We start from the raw sequence: 18,878 nt of genomic DNA on the forward strand, positions 1-18,878 counted from the left end.
CATGGGCAACAGACTTACGGGCGTACTTGGGGGCACGGTTCAAAACCAAAGTCTTGGGGATGTGGAAATGGGTAGAAGTACGAATCTTACGGACAGCCTTACCATGGACACCCTTAAGGGCGGCCTTCTTGGCAGCGAGAGCCTTGTTCTGAGAAGCTATACATGTGAAATGTTGAATTTAATAAAAACTTGTTTGCAACGACATATAGTCAAGATCAACATGAGCGAGCAAGTGAAGAGTGATGAAACGAGCGAATTGAATGGGTGTGGGTGTATGCGTCGGCTTTCATGAGAAGAGTTCAGAAGCAATTCTACTTCTTTCCCTTCCCAGATTGTCATCCATCCGTATCAAATGTGCCATCTGAAAAAAAAGTATCCATCATCCATTCTCCATCCAACATCGTTCTTCTTCATCATTCTCTCTCATCATCTTGTCAAATCGACTGTCGCTCATGTTGATCGTGCTATTTGGATATCATGTTGTATGGATATTTACCAGCCATTGTATGTTCAGAAGGAAAAAGAGACCGTATCAGGATTGCCAGCTTCAGCTCAGTGTAAGTATGGCCCCAGCCGGACAGAGAAATGTTCTCAACATTTCACAGTGAAGCAATGTGGTTTGATCGGAGGTACCGCCACACTGCGGGCCGGAAACATATGATTGGAAAGATCAGAATGTGCTTGAAGATCAAGAATTTCGTGAAGGTGGACTTGTATGCTATACCATGTTTAAATAATCAACTGAGAGAGTGCCATTGTCTAGAAAATATCATATTTATTGTAATTATTACTACTATCAAGTTTTTTGTTATATAACAGCGAATGAGATTATGATGTGGAAACGTCTACCAATTCATGCTTTGACTTTGCCAAGGCGACTAAACTATCAAATTCACCAGAATTGCGACACATTTTGTAAAAGGAGGATTCAGGATTGGTGACCAGAGTCAAGGGGCTATCAAATTCAAGAATTTGTCCTTGATCCAGCACCAAGATACGATCATATTCAATGACAGTATGCAAACGATGGGCAATACACAAGATGGTAGAGTCAGCGAACTCTGTAGCAATGGTCTTTTGAATGGCCTTGTCAGTTTCGAAATCAACGCTGGCAGTCGCTTCGTCCATCAGCACAATGCGACTACGCTTGAGAAGAGCACGAGCCAAACAAAGTAATTGTCTTTGACCTTGAGAAAAGTTCTTGCCGCCTTCAGTGACATTGGTAGTCAAGTCCTTGAATACATTAGCATTGACCTCATCCAGAGTAGAGTCAGATGCGATTGTCTCTGCATTGTTATCGCCTTCTTCAGTAGGCAACAAATGCACACGACGCAAAGCAGTGAAGATGTCTTGGTCAGTGAATTGATCAAAGGGATCCATGTTGGATCTGAGCGAGCCAGAGAACAAGGTAGGATCTTGAGGGATGATAGTCAAATTGGAACGCAAATCTTCAGTACCCAAATCCTTGATATCAATGTTGTCAATGACAATGGAGCCTTGGGAGGCCTCAACGAATCTAAAGAAGGAGAGTGCAAGCGTAGATTTGCCACTGCCAGTTCTACCCACAACGCCAATTTTTTCTTGGGGCTTAACAGAGAATGAGATGCCCTTGAGAACAGGGTCCAGATCAGCAGCATACTTGATTTCAAGATCCTTGACGTCAATTCTACCTCTAGTAGGCCATTCTTGAGGAGGTCTCAGTTCAGTGATGGCAGGAGCTTCTTGATCCATTTCCATAAACTCGACGACACGCTCAACAGCGTTGAAGCTCATTTCCAAGCTAGTATAACGACGGATACCCCAGAACATTTGATCAGTGAACAAGAGGACAAAGCTAAGACAGAAACCAGCCAGAGAAGCGTCCATTCTGTCTACGCTCAGCAAGATGATAATGCTGGTAATCATGTTGATGAGAGCACCCGAGAAGGCAAATCTGACAGAGACCCAGCGATTGACCAACCATTGATAGTAAAAGGGGCGTGTATTGGTATCAATATAAGTTAGCATGTCTTGCAAGAATTGACGAGTGGCACCAAAAGCACGGATAGTAGCCACGCCAATGATGGTTTCGGTAAAGTTACTAAACAAGGGGGAGCGAGAGACAGAGTCCATACGCTTCAGCTCACGAGAAGCAGAGACAAACATCATACCCAAGTAGACATTGACCAAAGCGACAGCAAGCATAGGCACCAAAAAGATGGGCAATACAGATGATACAGTGATCATACTAGAAAGAATGATGACCCATTGGATGACAAAATTGAGCAAGTCGTTGGGAATGTTGGAATCAATGGTCTCGAAATCCTTGGAGAAACGATTCAAGATTCTGCCAATAGGTGTTGTATCAAAGAAACGAAGGGGGGCTCTAAAGACGCGATGCAAGAGTTCAGCGTAAAGCGCCTTGTTGGCACCGAGGACACCCCAGTAGAGAACAGCGAAACGAGCGGTGCCGACAACAATATTGGTAAGCGTGATCAGACAGTAAACACCCAAATAGTAGTTTAAGCGATCGTCTTTTGCATCCTTGATAGTGATGAAATCATTGTCAGATTCTGATGCAACCACAGGCTGGTAGGCAAACATGGGCTTGGATTGCGAGACGATGCTTTGTTGCTGGAACATGTAGTCATCGCTAGAAGCGCTATCGTTGTGCTTGGTCTCATAAGATTGAGACCATTGCTTGATCCACCAGTTCTCAGTAACGTCTAAACCACGAGAACCTAACACTAAGGCAACCATGATGAACCAGAAAAGGGGGCTGCCCACCATACTGACATAGAGCTTGTAAAGTCTCACTTTAACCATACCAGTAGCGCGCGTTTCTTCTTCAACAAGTGCACGAGGCTTCTTTTGGTCCTTGTTGGCAGCAGCAGCAGCAGCAGCAGGTAAAGTTTCTTCAATGGCCTTTTCTTCCTCCGCATTTTCTTCTTGTGCTACTTCCTCCTCTTCACTCTCAAAGATAGAAGCAAGTTGACCTCCTTGACGCAACTCGTTAGGGGTACCCACAAGGCTAGCACGGCCTCCGTCGATGTGAACAATGTAACCGCTGCCCTTGACACAGAGTTTGACATGATGAGTAATCAAGACACGCGTACGTTCCTTCATCAATGGACCCAACAAGCACTTTTCATACAGATGTTTAGCCGTATGAGCATCCACAGCACTCAAGACATCATCCATCAGCACATTTTGAGCACGGGAATACACAGCTCTTGCAAGCGAGACACGCGCCTTTTGACCGCCAGACAAAGTGATGCCCTTTTCACCAATTTCAGTTTGGTCTCCATCTTCCAAAATCTCAAGGTCCTTGTCCAAAGCACAAGCAGTAAGTGTGTCACGGTATCTGGATTCCACGTAGGGCAAACCAAACAAGATGTTATCACGAATGGAAGCATTTTGCAACCAAGCAGTCTGAGAGACATAGGCAAGGGCATAAGGCAATAGCCAATCCTTGGGATCAATATCCTTGGAGGTGACAAATTCATCAGAAACAGTATCTACTATAGCTTGACGAGGACAATGAACCGTGCCTTTGAGCACAATGGCTTCACCCAAGAGACCCAACATCATCAGAGTCTTGCCAGAACCAGTAGCACCACTGATCAAACTGAGTTCATTCGGAGGGAACTCAATGTTCAAATCCTTAAGGATAAAGCTGGTGCTGCTTGCTTCAGAAGTAATGTTGTCGCTTGCATCCGTCACCTCATCTGTGTAGTTTTGCTTGCTCCAACCAACAGTAGCGTCCTTGAAACCAATGGTGATGTTTTCAGGAATCTGGCCAGTCAAGGGATCAATTTCGTCTTCGTTGGAAGGTGGCTCAATCTCGTCTTCATCCAAATAGGTTTGAATACGTCTAATACTGATCAAAGCTTGCAGCCATTCGATAAACACTTCAGGCAACACATTCAAGGCAAATCTCAGTTCGTTGAATACAGTGATAGAAGTGAAGGCAATGGGAGCAGTGAGTTCGTTTCCTTCCAGCTTACAGAAAGAATAGAAACTAAGCAAAGTGACCAAGATGGGGGAACTATGGCATGTGTGAATAGATCAAGAAATCTGTATAGGTAGAAACAATGCAAACTTACCCTTGCCACAGCAAGGTGAACAGGACTTCAGTCAGATAAGTAACACCCAAATGATGGAGTTCAACTTCTCTGGCCTCCATGACACGCTTTTCCCATCTCTTTTCCCAGGCGAAAAACTTGATTTGACGGATACCCTGTAGCACTTCATTCATTAAAGATACACGCTTATCACGAGCCTCCATCAGCTTGTCTTGCGTCTTTGCAAACGTCTTGGCATTGTAATGGTTGATGGGTAGAACAACAATCATGACCAACAGGCCCAAGAAGCACGATTTGCCTAGTAATTGGTACAAAAAGTATATGCCGACAGCCAATTCAGTAGGTGCAGCCAAGATGGAAAACCACCAGACACTGAATTCAGAGATACGATTGGAGTCGGTACTCATCAAATTGACAATGGTGCCTGTGGAGGAGCTTACATCCTCTTTTTCATCGGATTCGTCCTTTTTGTTGGAAACCGCATCATCGCCCTTCTTTTTATCAGTACCTTCTTCATCATCGAGCTTTGGAGATTCAACAGCCAAATCACGGCGACGCAATGTCTTGCGATAGATTTCAATATTTAGCATAGCCTTGACTCTGACTTGAAGCGAAGATGAAGCTATAGGCACAATGGATACATTTGAGTCAATTTTGCATGAAGGCATTGAAATTCAGTGATCCTTTACCATAATACCACAATTGCCCAACGAGGATACCCAAAATCAGGATGGTAGCGCCCAGACTAGCAACAATGACAAATCCCTTTCTGATAGACACCTCGTCTTCCACACCATTCATGTCTTGGATCAATGTCAAGAGACGGTTCACGAAATAGGCAGGTACGTAATAGACCAGTGATGTGGTGAAAGCGAGCACGATTTGAATGGTGATGGCCTTTTTGTTGGTAGTGTAGATGCGCTTCAGCAAGCTCTTGTTGCGAGTAGCACCAAAAATATAGTACAAATTATGGCCACGGTAAAGCGGTGGCAATGTGGGTAAATCCTCGTCTGTCAGTTTCTTGTTCTTGTAGGCCAAGTTGATCAACGGTGTGACCCATGAGAAGTAGAGGAAGGAGTAGATCGAAGCTACATCGATAGCTGCTACTTTTCTGCCGTTTTCATCCAAGAAAGGAGCGCCGCGAGGTGTTGTGGCTGTTGTAAAGACGAGATCAGATCCCAAAATCAATGCTAAAAGTCGAGGCAGCATGTGGATCCAGTTATCAGAAGGATTGATCACATAAGCGTCGTAGACATCATACACAGCGATGCACCAGATCATGGTGTAGAAGATACATAGATGCACATTGAGAATCCAGCCCCATTCGCTAGGAAATCGATAACGATGGGCCACAAGCACCAGCACAGATGCATACAACCAAGCAACGAATTGAGCACAAGCAGATGCAGTCATCCACCAGTCTGATGACTGTTGTTGTTGGATCACAGTGCGATAGAAATCCAATGCAGAGAGTAAGGCCAAAGTTAACGTACCAAACGTCAATCGAACAAAACGAGCATCGTCATCTGCCACAGGCACGCTGGCATCTCTCTTCTTATCAAACACAAGTGGAGCACGATCCAATTGCTGGGATTTGTGCAAATAGGTTCGCTGTAGTGATAATACAAAAGCACTGCCACACGTAACAAGTGCTAATGCACCAGATAGCCAAGCATCTATCGGGATGCTATCTGTCATTCTTCAGTCTTTAGTGAGTATATGTGGAAGAAAAGAGAGAGAAATGATGCAAATTTTTTCTACTCTTTATTCGTAATTGATAAGCGGAAAACATCATCCGCAAATTGTTAATGCTGCGGTCAAATCCCATCACAATTAGGCAACCCCGCCTCATTTTGGATCAGGGTAGCCTGAATCAATTCGAGTGCAACATCAGATCTGTAATAGCCTTTAAGGGTTTTAATGGACACTGTATGCTATGTCGCTCAGACAAAAATGACCCTTCAACGTGTCAATCAACAGGGGAATAAGCATTTTGATCCAGACCTTTTACAAGCTGCATTCCTGCTTCATCCATGTCTAATGGAGATGGTATGATTCGCTCATTTTCAAACGCCATGCCTGCTGCACCATGCAACCGCAGCAGCAACACTCACAATGATGTTATTGTTGTGTGTGTGTGTATGTGTGTGTGTATGTATGTGTGGAAAAACTTTAAAATAACGTTAGCATCTTTGCCAGACAACAACATTTGTTTGTTTGTGCGTGTATGATTTCTAGCGTTACGTTACAAATGTCTCGGTCCATATTTACCATTTCTTTCCTAAAACATAAAAATGTGTGTACATCAGTCAGTTTGCTTGACTACAAAAACAACTATTTTTGATCATCAATTTATCATATGATATTGAAACGTAGTAGTTTAATTTAACTTTTGTATGAAAAAAAAACAGTCGTTGGCGCGCTTTGCTCATCACGTCTTGTCAAGGCGCAGAAAGAAAGTCGATACTGTATTACGTTGAATGTATCCTTCTGCGGATCCATCAAGATACATTTACCAAGTCCATGTAATCGCTTTTCATAGATATTACGTAATCCAAGCTGCCATGTAGCATCACTGATCAGCGCAGCTACTGTTTGCTATGCTTTGCAAACGGGGATTTACCTCTACATGCGCTGGAACGACTCATTATTATGTACATGCGGACCCCCCTACAAAGGACATGCCAATATGGATCTGGCTCTTCTACCATGCTCCACATTTGCTTCAATGGAAGCAACTTATATCTGGGTAGACGTAATACCTCTTCTTACTACTCAAATGAATGCTCATCGCAGTGAAGTTTGGGTGTATCCAAGCCGTGGTTTTTCGCGTTAGAGGCCGTTTTAGACCGCCACAATAGCGCCAAATTATTGCTTTCATTTAGCATTAACTTCCTGGCACTTTTGCTCAACTCTTTTGGGAACCCAAAAAACGTTGCTAAAAATCGAGCTAAAAGCATGAGGTACCCTTCATGGGTTTCATCAAAAATCAAACAATCATGAATTTCATCCCAATAATGAAGACTTTTGCTATGGCATATATCAATGATTTATCAGAAATAAATTATTTATAAAAGAGTGTGAAATTAATCAGGTAAAGAATATCGTTTATTACATTGGAAATAAGAGGAGGGTTTATATACTATTCGAATTGAGGGATTTGATGTGAGGATAAGGTATTAGATGGGTTGGTCTGGGTGATAGGATAATAGATCCAATCTATTATCCTGAACATGCCATGATATGGATCGTAACTGAATCCTGTTTCATGTCAAAGTTTATTGATCTGACATGATCGGTGCTTGAACTGATTGTTTCTACGCATTTGGAGATCCGGTTTAGAAATGATACATCAATCAAGTCAGAATGTTTCTCTCCATCCAAAGCAACACTTGGAACTACGTTTGTAAGACCTCGGTATGCAAAAACTCGACGTTTTCGCCAAAAACAGCATTTCATACTTTCAAATTTTGCTTACTAATTTCATTCGAAGTGTCTATTTTGATTGGCATCATTGAATGCAGCTTGAAAAGTACTAAAAAAGTGCAACAATAGAAAGCATGGCATGACCACCACAACAACTTACTTAGTCGAATATCAAAGAATAAGTTGAATCGTGTTCAAAAGTTCAAAAATCAACGAATTGAGGCAGAATGTCGAGCGTAGCGTTAATCAATTTTGGCGGCAGGCTGCTGGCTAGACTGATGCCTTAATCATGAAGGCAATCCTTGTCTAAGAAGCTAATGAGAAGGGCGTTTTGAATTGAGCAGTGCTGTTGCCTAACACAACAACTAATTTTGCATACTTTTGGTATAGACTTTTATACTTGATGGTTGTTGCACTGATGATTAAATATTGCTTGCCAAACATTGCCTACCAAAAGCGAATCCAAATGCAAAATTGCTCATACCACCAAGAGAACTAAGTTTCGTAAGAAGCAGAATATATGGGTCATTAGACAGAACCTTAATTTACTTGCTGTTTCGGCAGCATAACCTACTACACCTTAATTTTAGATCAAATTCTGCTTAAATCAAGCCATTTTCAAGCACGAACACCTCATGCCACAAAACGTTTTGAGCATCGGGAATAGCTCCAAAAGGCACTCCTTTGATATGCCTTACTTACTGATGCTCTATCTCAATTTTTTTTAGTTCATTGCAAATTCATGAAAATCGTCGTTTTTTCATGAGTATTAGCAAGGGAAAATTGTTGAAAATCAAACGATCGCGTTTTTCGCCACAAAAATGAAGACTTTTTCTATGATACATATCAGATCAAGTTGATCGTAGAGACGGAATGCAACATTAGAAACGACTTTTTTTTTAGACTTTCATATGATAAATTTTGACATTTCCGCAAAAAACCTATTTTCAAATATCTCAAAGTTACTCTTTATTTTCGGTGTGAAAGCTAAATGTAACGAGCATCATTCGATGCACCTTCATTGACTTTTTATAAATGCTTTAGAAGATAAAGTATAATGACGACAATTTCCATAGTCAAATTTAGCAAAAACATTTAAAGAATGTGAATTCAAGTCGCATTTGAACATGAAAATACCCACTGCACAATTTCAAATTAAAGCGCAGCAGTTACGGCTGCCACGGCAGAAAACTGAGACTAAATCTACTGGCCGTGACGTCGAATAGGGCGCTCTCTCATTTTTCCATATCCTCCTTTTTTTTTACCCTTTTTGCAAAACGCGTTTAATATCAAACCACATTGGTTTTGGAACCCTTTTGATTGAAAATAACACTCTAGCTTCTGATAACACGGCCTTGTACTGTTAAAAGCACTTGATACTGCTTCTCTTAAGTGGAATATAGCAGGTACCGTTCGACAACGAGCACAGAAAGACGTAGAACAAGCACTAATCGAATTTGTTTATTAGGTTTTGATAATTTTTTGCCTGCTTGACGTGGGTGCTGCTGCCATTACTTCTCTGCTATCTCTGCTGTCTGCTTCTTTGGTTTATCATGTCTGGTAGCTGCTTCTTTGGTCTCTCTCTCTGGTGGTTGCTTCTTTAACCTTTGTCTGGTCTCTGGTGTCGCTCATTGTTCGGTTTTTCTCTGCTGCTGGTGTTGCTGCTGGTGTTGCTAACCTGGTCTTTCCTGTTTTACTGTCTTTGGTGCATGCTCGTTCCCTGGTCTATATCCAGTGATTGCATATTATCTGGTCTATTTTTGGTGGCGGTAAGTGGTAATTGACCTCTTTAATCTTTGTTTGGTCTCTGCTGGTAGCGTTCGTACTTTGGTTTTCCTCTGGTGCTGGTGTTGCTGCTGCTGCTAATATAATATTTCCTGGTCTGCTGTCTTTGGTGCATGATTGTTCTCTGGTTTATCTCTGGTGGTTGTCTATTCTTTGGTCTATCTGTGTCTATGGTAGGTGGTAAGTATCTTTTTTTCTTCTGGTCGCAATGATAAAATACTTCTTTGAATGTTGGTATTATTGCTTCCTTTCTCATGATAATGCATTCATGATGTTTTCTTTGTTGCGCTTTCTTCTTCTTTTGCTGGTTTTGTTTCCTCTGTGGCTTCACATGAAACAACGTTAGTCATTACGCTGTATTGCACACTTATAATACCACTACTTTTGCTTTTGCAGTTGTTGTGCGTGTTTATGTTGCTTTACATCCGACTATTACTACCATGCACATTGCTCATGTATGCATTTTTTGTTGCAACAACAACGAGCTTTTTTGAACATTTTTGATGTTGTATTTGTGATATGCTTTTCTTTGACCCACTTTGTGTGAGTGTCCTTTTTTTTTGCCTACGTACTACTGTACTTCTATAGTGATATGTTCTTTTCTTCTTTTATTATTATTATTATGTTTCTTTTGAAGCATACCTTTTTTTACGTTGTGTGGATGTGCCTATCCCTGAAGCTCAACAAGACTTTATCCGAGGCCAGGAGATAGATAGGCTGTCTCCACTTGGTTATTGCTACTTACTTTAGTGATGATTGAGGGTCTCAATACCAGAATTTAAAAGCTAAGTGATGTAAGTAAGGCATGCTCTAGCACCTGGGGGAGATTTGATGATAACTACCGCTATATTGCTATATATAGCGGTGTTTAAAATTTTGCCTCACATCAAAACAGAGGGAAACCCTCGCAATTTTTTTTTTAGGTCAGCGGAGTTTTCAAGCAATCTGATTGGCTCAGGGGTTGAAGGAGAAAAGGTCTACAGCTAGTTGATTTTCTGTTGATCTGCCTGTTATGTCAAAATACAATGTAAAATTGAATCTGCCAAAGAATTACACTTTTATTGAGAATGCATCCCAAGGATGCATTTATATGCTTTTCATTATGCTAGGGTTTACAGCATGATGATGAACTATAATACAAATAGGTTTACTATCTACCCAACAATTGATTTGTAAATCATGATTAGCATGATTTACCCAAAGGACCTAAGAATAGCCTAAAACCTTTAGTGTGAGACCTTGCTATGACATTTGATATAACACTGCCGTTTAACATTATTTTGTCTTTTGTAATAAAAGGGTATCCAAACAGTTATAATTTAAAGCCTTCTTGTTTATTAAAATGTAAGACAATGTTCAATCATTCAATCCAGCGTTCATTAAACAGTTTCACATGGAATGTCTCTTCAATTTGATATACGATGGGGAAGCTAAGGTTATTATTATATAGATGTAGTAGTAGCATACTCGGTACTAGCAGGTCTTCCCAGCACCACCAAATACCCTCCCCCCCACCCGCCGAACATGCGTTGTGCGTCATTGAGTTTTAATATGTTATAATTTCAAGAGTTGCTCTATTTTGTTTCATAGCAAAAACTCGGGATGTTCAAAAGTATTTCCGGTTTCGAGACCTGGTCATCCAAAATCAAGTGTAAATATTGTGGTTAGAGTTCTGAAACTAGCGTGTTCCTATAGCAGAACGTTGTGAGCGAAATGATAGTAGTGTAGTTGGATTTTAGATCGGATGGTGGATTGTCGTTCAGAAACGGATGATTTTAGAGGTAATAAGTTGATTTTGAGCAAAGATTATGTACCTTAGGGTCTACTGAAAGCTGTTAATTACAAATGATTACGAGTCATAGATGGATGGATCAGAAGCTAGAAAACGCTGTGTTTAAGACCGTTCGGTGATACTTCGCTTTATTATGAGCAATCGTTTTTCATTACGAGTAATAAATTGATAAGTGAGGCGTTGCAAAATGTGGTATTGAAAACCGCTTGGTTATATCTTGCTATGTTGTAGTTTGGCAAAGGTTTACAGCTGAGCATGGTTGCTGTTACACACAGATCATAGGTAGAGCATTTCACGTCAAGGGAGTTTCAAACGACTGCGGCAACATTCAACGCATTTAAAAGATGACAAAGGAGCAAGCTGCTTCTTTATACATTTTTTTACCAATTACGATTGACATGTCTGAGGTGCAACATGTTGGGGATCATCCCAAGAAGCCTAGCAACATTGATGAATTGAGAAGGTTGAAGCAAGCCAAAAAGGAAGCCAAGAAGAAGCTCAATAGCAAACCGCAAATGAAACAATCGCCACCAGGAAAAGTGTATGAGCGTCCCTTTGCCACTGTTCCTGATCAGCCAGCTCTCATCAAGAAATCAGGGGAAATATGTGTCATGACTTTCAATGTAAGTTCAAAAGAAGCATGGATAATGAGGGGTGTTATATTGACACGAGATTAGATTTTGGCACAATCTTTGATCAAGCGGAAACTATTTCCTGATTCCGGCGACTACATCAAATGGAAGGCAAGAAGGAAAATGATTTTGGATGAAATCAAGCTATACAAGCCAGACATACTCACCATGCAAGAGCTGGACAACTTTGAAGTGTATTATGAGGCCATGTTTAACGAGATGGGATACAAAGTGATGTATTATACACATCCAACAAAGCGTCATGGCTGTGGCATCGCCTATAAAGAGAGCAAGTTTAACAGTGTAAAGTATGCCACTGTAGATTACAACACGGATACAACATGCCCTCCTTCGTACATGACGGGAAATATCGCGCAACTGTTGGCATTGCAATGGAAATCAGATCCTAGCATTGGATTTGTGGTTGGCAATACGCATCTGTATTGGAGACCCACATCAAATTATGAGCGGTTTAGGCAGACCATCATCTACTCCAACCGACTATTAGACTTTAAGCAAAAACTAGATGAAAATACGAGATGGGAACCCTTGTTGTTTGGTGATTTCAACACAACGCCCGATGATGCTGCTTATGGGCTATTGACTACCAACCACCTTTCTGACTTTCATGTCCAGGACTTGAATGAATCTCGTATCTACAAGGCGACTGCGAATGGTAAGGAGCACCTTGCAGAGGAGGAGGAGGAAGAAGAAGAGGAACAGGATCAGATCACCACCATCTCCGCCGATCAGTTGGATACCATCGAGATGCTCCTAGCCAAATACCATAACCAGGGCCATTGGAAGAGTATCTACAGTCATTTCGGCCGCGTCAATCCAGACAGCACTAACCAAGGGCTCTTTGGAGAGCCCAGGTTCACGGATTACGCGTCTCAATTTCAAGGCACATTAGATTACATGTTCATAGACGCCAACTCTCCCATTAAGATCAACAGCTTATTGTTAATGCCAGATGAGGAGCAGTATTTAAAGCCCTCTCTGCCAAACAGGTATTTTGGCAGCGACCATTTATGTCTAGTGGCACGCCTGACATTTTAGTGTTTTTCTTCTCTTCTACACCTTTCAATAAAAAGCAATATGAAAGTCCAGATACTTGTGCCTAGTCAGAATCAGAAAAGCTTCAGTATTGATGTTGGAAAGGACGATACTGTAGCTTTATTTCGCAGCACAATCATGGCCACATTGAAGATACCAAAAGATACTGCCTTCTCCTTGATTGCACTTGGTAAAATTGTAAGTGTGGAAGTGAGATACGCTACTTGATTCACGAGTTAATCAATTGATAATAGATGCTAGATCATTGCCAAGACGGCACGCTCGCTAGACTGAACTCGACTTACAGAGTGAGAGATAAATCAACTGTCTTTGTGCACTTGTATACTGCTGCGAAAAAACGCAAAAGACCCTGTCCACGAATTGTTATAACGGCAGGGAGAAAGCGACAAAAGACGCCCACCATTGACAACATGAACGCAGTGACACTGCCATTTGACGATTTTGTCTGTCCAACTTGTGCAAATGATGCACGTCGAAAAACGTGTCCTGATTGCGGATGTGTCAAATGTCTCCTGAAAACCGGCGATCCATTGGTGAGTACCATTGCTAGTTGGCGCTTTTGCTTTATCTCACACTGCATGCTAGATATGCGATCAATGCAACAACTATTGGCACATTGAATGCGCGGGACTATCAGCAGAACCCAAATGCCATTACTGGTAAGTAGATATAAGACCAGATACACAATGGCACGCACACAGTAATCCTGCTGATAGGTATTGTCCCGACTGCTACAATAGAGATCACGAAAAAATTGTTGGAAAAGACGAGCAGTTACAGTCGTCGGGCAGCAAAGGCATTACTATCAAGGAGCAAGAGTGTGCTGTGGTTCATCAATATCACGTTGGAAAAATCCCTGGCGTACGTGTTGGACAGACATGGGCAACACGAAGTTTGATGACGGAATGGGGAGTGCATCGAAGTCCAGTGATGCGTGTTGCTGGTAATGGAAGGGTTGGAGCAGTGTCTATTGTACTGACATACGGCGTCATTGAGGATCCCGATGATGGAGATGAGTTTATATGCTCTGGTGTAGGTGGATTTCCAAAGCACAGGTCCGTCTTCTCTAACGCAGAGCTGGAGTCTCAAGAACTGACTCGATCCAATCTACTTTTGGCCCTCACTTGCAATACACCCGTCAACGCAGTGAATGGTGGAAGAGCACTGGATTGGAGAAAGAGCCAGCCTATTCGTGTGTGCAGATCGAGCACATTAAAGGCGCTGCATCCGGAATTTGCACCGGCAGAGGGATTTAGATATGATGGAGAATACAAGATTGTGCGCTACTGGCCTTACAAGGAGCCTACTACTGGAAACCTTATCTGGAAGTACCTGTTCAAACGAGATGATACGGAGATGCCTCCATGGTCGTCCGAAGGAAGAAGAATGATATCAAGAAGGGGCCTCCGCATGATCAATCCAGTGGACGAGGAGACAGAGGAATTGCGAAGATTTACTCCCTCGTATAAGGCTCAGGTAGCCATTGCAAAAGATACACAGAATAGGCGTTTATGGAATCAAATCAGTGAGCTCAAGTTTTGGTCTGAATTCGAGTTTCTCCAGTATGTGTTTGATGAAGCATTTGCATGCTCTAGCCATGCCTGTCCTAAACCCATCAAGGTAATAACGTGCTTGGATGTTCACATGTGTAAGGCGAGCTGACATGAGCCTCCTATAGAACCCTATTACTACACCCTGTGGCCACATCTGTTGCATGCGCTGTCTCACGAAAAGTAAATCTAATCAGTGCTTTACCTGTCGAAACAATATACCCTTGGAATCCATACAGACAAATGAAAGACTGATTCGTATCTTGAAAAGGATCAATCCTGCTTACAATACGGCCGAAGACACTTATGAGTTGCCCTCTACCATCGCAGAAGAACAGTTACAAGAAGATGCACTACAAGAAGTACGGGTGGTCATTGAGCCGTTGAATTCTGACACGAGCATGTCACCCGAGACACACGAGCAGAGCGAGATACGCCCATTGGAAGCTGTTGTCATCATTGAAACATACATGGAATAAACAGGACATTTATCGTTACAGTGATCATAGTATTAAGTAGTATTTATTGGATTATTGTGTCGAGCACCAAAAATATAATAGTAAGGTTGGTTATTCCCACATGAATTAGCTAATGTATTACGAAATGGAAAAATTGGAATCACACTAAAGTTTTTCTTGATTGATTTTTATGGTTTCATCAACACCTGATGTGTTGTTCGTATCACCTCTTTTTGCTCGAAGTGGTGCTAACCAGCCAAATAAGCAACCAAGGAAAGAGGGTGGTGGGGGATGATTGTTGGGAATTGCCTTCTTTGTTGTCTCGGTGGTAGGCAGGGTCTTTTGTTGTTGAGAGGAGGAGACCCTGATTTTGAGCGGTTAGTTTCTGTTTGTGTTTGTGCCATGTCGCATCGTACTTACTTTTGCTGCTGCTGCTCTTCCTTCTCGGCCAACATGGCAATGAGTGCACCGCCAATACTGCCTCCGTCTGTAGCCAGTTCAACTCGAATACGATCACTCACCTGAGAGTCGAACCAGGTGATAAGCGAGCGATAGATGCGTTGATGCATATCAGGGTATTTCTCATAAGTCGATCCATTCACACCAATGACAATAGGGCTAGATCCAGTCATTAAATCTTGCTGTTGCTCAATGAGCGAGGCCATGGCAGCACCAGCTAGTTTTGCAGCGCGATTGGATACGATTTGACACAGCTCTGTAAACACATTCAGGTCATCCAAGTCCATTGTATAACCATCTTGGAAATGAATCAACTCTTTAAGATGTTCAAAACGTGCTTCGGTCGAGTAATCAAGATGTCTAAGGATGTATAATTAGAATATGTGGTGGTACAAATGTATTACCCTCATTATATAACAATAAATAACATAATACACCAGGGTTCTTTCTTGCAAACAAAAAAAAAAAAAAAAAAAAAACTCACCCTTCAATGTCGCTTGGAATCGATGTGCTGAATTCCATCGAAACTGCAAATTCGGTAGGACGATGGCCCTTGAACAAACTGCCATTTTCAATCATATCCAAAGCAGCTAGTCTCACCAATTCACCAATGCAGGCACCAGACATCATTTTTTCATACAACTGGAAATCAGGCTGCGAGTGATTGGCGTCTAGTTCGCGATCATACTTGTTGAGAGGCAGATAGGCATCACTGCCGAATATATCAATCTCGGTGTTGACAAGCATAGTGGCGTCTGGGTTGTAGTGCTTGACCTGTTGGTTGCCCTGCAATTTAACCATACGAGACACTTTTTCAGGATAAGCTGCATTTACACCTGTGCCATAGATGAAGCCAACGCGAGTGTCTGGATTGGTGTATGCATGAGCAACTAGTGTACCCACTGTATCATTCAGCAGTGCTGTCACTTTCACATTGACATTCTAAACATGTCATTAATAACACTACGTTTCGAGCCCGGACACCTGGAAATTACCTTGCGGTCAAAAGCCTCCTGGAACAAAGTAGAGAGATCATAACCTTCGACACCTTCGATCGTAAATCCTTTTCCCATACGAAGAATTCTGCCTGCAGAAATGCTTGTTTGACTAAAAAAAAACACACACACACACACACACACATGGATGAGTTATGACTTTAGTGAAGGCGCACATCTCTACACGTACTCTACGGGAAAACTCCAGCACACACCCAGAGATAACGGGCCATCAGCATGGACTGCATGATAGCCAATCTTTTCAATCAATTCAGCAATTGCATCCACAATCCAGTCAAAGAATGCAGTAGCTCCACTTGTTCTCAGTGGATCATTGGGAGCAATATGACGACGGATCTCTGTTACTGTCACTTGACAATTGCCCAGCAGTTCCACAGCACACACACGCAGCGTGCTTCCACCTAAATCTAAAGCGAGATAAGTGCCCTTCTCTTTACCTGTGGGTAATGTGGTAACATAGGAAGGGATCATGGTAGCGAGGCCTGATGCTGAAGCTGTGCTGAGGCCGCTTTCGTATTCAGCTTTGAATCCATCGACAATGGCTTTAAATACTTGCTGATTCAGATCAAACTCTTCTCGAATAGATGCCAGTGGATCTGTCATGTTCAAGATAGAAAGGAATGAATAAGAGAGGGAAAGTAATGAGAGAAAAAGAAAAAAAGGGTACAAAAACTATAAAAAAAAAAAAGAAACAGGTGTATATATATATTATATATATAAGCCCAGGTTAGCTCATCAAGTGGTTTGCTTTGTCAGGTGGTACGTTGTGCACTGTATTACGCTCAAATCGCACGCTTTTTCCCTGAGACCCTGATAACATTATTTAATGCTTTTGGTGCAAGTGAAAAACACAATGTACATGTACCACAATGTTTAGATTATACAATTAGTGTTTTTATGTGGTTTTTATCTGGGGATTACAGGTGTATATAGATATAGTTATAGACAAGAATAGAGTGAAAATGCGTGAAATTAAAGAGGAGCGAGGGAGGATGCTTTACTCGTCGTAAGGACCATTCAAGGGAGTTTGGGATCTTGAGCTGGAAGTCAACTTTCTGAGTTGCTTGACACCACCTTGAAGAGACAAGTTTTCAGGGCCAATCAAGGATTGATGGACGTGTTCAATAGACTTGAAGTACTTTACAGTCTGTGTTTTGCAATACAAGTTAGATGACAATATTAGATAAGGAACACAGTTGGCCTTACCTTGACATGCAATTCAAGGGTCGCATCCTCATCACACACGATCAAACCCTTAGGATGCATTTGAATAGCCGATACGGTCCACATGTGGTTCACACCACCTTCAATACAATTAGCCAGAGCAATGGCCTATATAGTAAATTGTTTGTGTGAGTCATGGTTATACATTACATAATATTTGTATCTGCTTACCTTGTGTGCACCAGTGATGATAACAAGCACCTCACGAGCGTCCATCACAGTAGCAACACCGACAGTCAAAGCGAGCTTGGGCACCTTGGAGACATCGCCATCAAAGAAACGAGCATTGGCAATGATGGTCTCGTAGGCCAATGTCTTAACGCGAGTGCGAGAGGTGAGAGAAGAACCGGGTTCGTTGAAAGCAATATGGCCATCTGGACCAATACCTCCCAAGAAGAGTTCAATGCCACCAACCCGGGCAATTTCAGCCTCAAATTTCTTACACTCTTCATCCAAATCAGGAGCATTACCATCCAAAATGTGAACGTTCTCGGGCTTGATGTTGACGTGCATAAAGAGGTTCTTCCACATGAAAGAGTGATAGGATTCAGGATGATCACGAGGCAAGCCAACGTATTCGTCCATGTTGAAAGTAACAACATGCTCGAAACTGATTTCACCAGCCTTGAACATTTCGACCAAGAGCTTATATACACTTACAGGAGAGGAGCCAGTAGGAAGACCAATGACAAAGGGACGCTCAGCGGTAGGGTTGAATTGCTTGACACGCTCCTTGACGTAGTTGGCTGCAGCAAACAGACGATTTAGCACATATACTTCTCTTTATGCAATCAAGCAAAACTTACCAACATAGTTTGTCACCTCATCATAATCGTCGCGAATAACCAATCTCATTGCGTGTGTTTGTTTTAATATATATGTGATATGAAGAAAATAAAAAGGAAAACAAGAAAATGAGATTGCAACATCAAGGCGAATTTATACCTTTCTCATCAGGATTACCCGAGTTGAAAAAAAAAAAAAAAAAAAAAAAAAGTAGAGACAGGGTCTAATCCAGTGATCCAATCATACCCAAATTGCATGTTTCTGGGGCGACACGGGGAAGCGGGTGCTCATTTCATAGGTTTTACATCCTATTCAGGGTCTTTTCTATAGTTCCCTGACCGAAAAAAGGAAATTCTCTCTTTCAGTGGAATGCCATCTAGGATTCCAAATAGAGCAGGGGAAGCAAGAATATATTTGAGCAAAAGAAGAGGCATTGTAGGGAACTAGTGAAAATCGAAAACTGGAAAAGCCTCGGAGAGATGCTCTGCATGTTATCAGTCATATAGCCACACGAAAAAAAAAAAAAAACAACCTGATTTCATAATCAATGATATCATTGGTTTGCATCGCCTGATTATCTAATCCAGAAAGACCCTGGCAGGCCGCTGA

General features: G+C 41.9%; 4 protein-coding genes across 4 annotated transcripts; 1 reads left to right on the top strand and 3 right to left on the bottom strand.

Moving 5' to 3' along the window:
• Positions 1 to 828: 828 nt before the first annotated feature.
• Positions 829 to 5,762, bottom strand: ATC70_008965 (uncharacterized protein; the record flags this gene model as incomplete). The annotated part of the gene is made up of 3 exons (XM_064828207.1): positions 829 to 4,027; positions 4,086 to 4,686; positions 4,754 to 5,762. 3 exons carry the CDS (start codon positions 5,760 to 5,762, stop codon positions 829 to 831), a joined length of 4,809 nt encoding a protein of 1,602 aa, XP_064685409.1.
• Positions 5,763 to 11,411: 5,649 nt separating this feature from the next.
• ATC70_008966 (uncharacterized protein) lies at positions 11,412 to 14,805 on the top strand (the record flags this gene model as incomplete). The annotated part of the gene is made up of 7 exons (XM_064828208.1): positions 11,412 to 11,690; positions 11,745 to 12,709; positions 12,824 to 12,953; positions 13,010 to 13,309; positions 13,362 to 13,435; positions 13,493 to 14,396; positions 14,455 to 14,805. 7 exons carry the CDS (start codon positions 11,412 to 11,414, stop codon positions 14,803 to 14,805), a joined length of 3,003 nt encoding a protein of 1,000 aa, XP_064685410.1.
• A 144-nt stretch (positions 14,806 to 14,949) lies between these two features.
• Positions 14,950 to 16,862, bottom strand: SUN3 (SUN domain-containing protein 3; the record flags this gene model as incomplete). The annotated part of the gene is made up of 5 exons (XM_064828209.1): positions 14,950 to 15,148; positions 15,205 to 15,603; positions 15,728 to 16,185; positions 16,239 to 16,350; positions 16,429 to 16,862. 5 exons carry the CDS (start codon positions 16,860 to 16,862, stop codon positions 14,950 to 14,952), a joined length of 1,602 nt encoding a protein of 533 aa, XP_064685411.1.
• A 394-nt stretch (positions 16,863 to 17,256) lies between these two features.
• Positions 17,257 to 18,338, bottom strand: SEN1 (DEAD-box type RNA helicase; the record flags this gene model as incomplete). Its single annotated transcript, XM_064828210.1, has 4 exons — positions 17,257 to 17,406; positions 17,466 to 17,591; positions 17,655 to 18,229; positions 18,290 to 18,338. The coding sequence occupies 4 exons, from the start codon at positions 18,336 to 18,338 to the stop codon at positions 17,257 to 17,259; spliced, it is 900 nt and encodes a 299-aa protein (XP_064685412.1).
• Between the last annotated feature and the right edge of the window lie 540 nt (positions 18,339 to 18,878).

This window comes from Mucor velutinosus (assembly GCF_035048745.1).
Source record: "Mucor velutinosus strain NIH1002 chromosome Unknown tig00001563, whole genome shotgun sequence".
In the NCBI taxonomy this organism is placed as follows: Eukaryota; Fungi; Mucoromycota; class Mucoromycetes; order Mucorales; family Mucoraceae; genus Mucor; species Mucor velutinosus.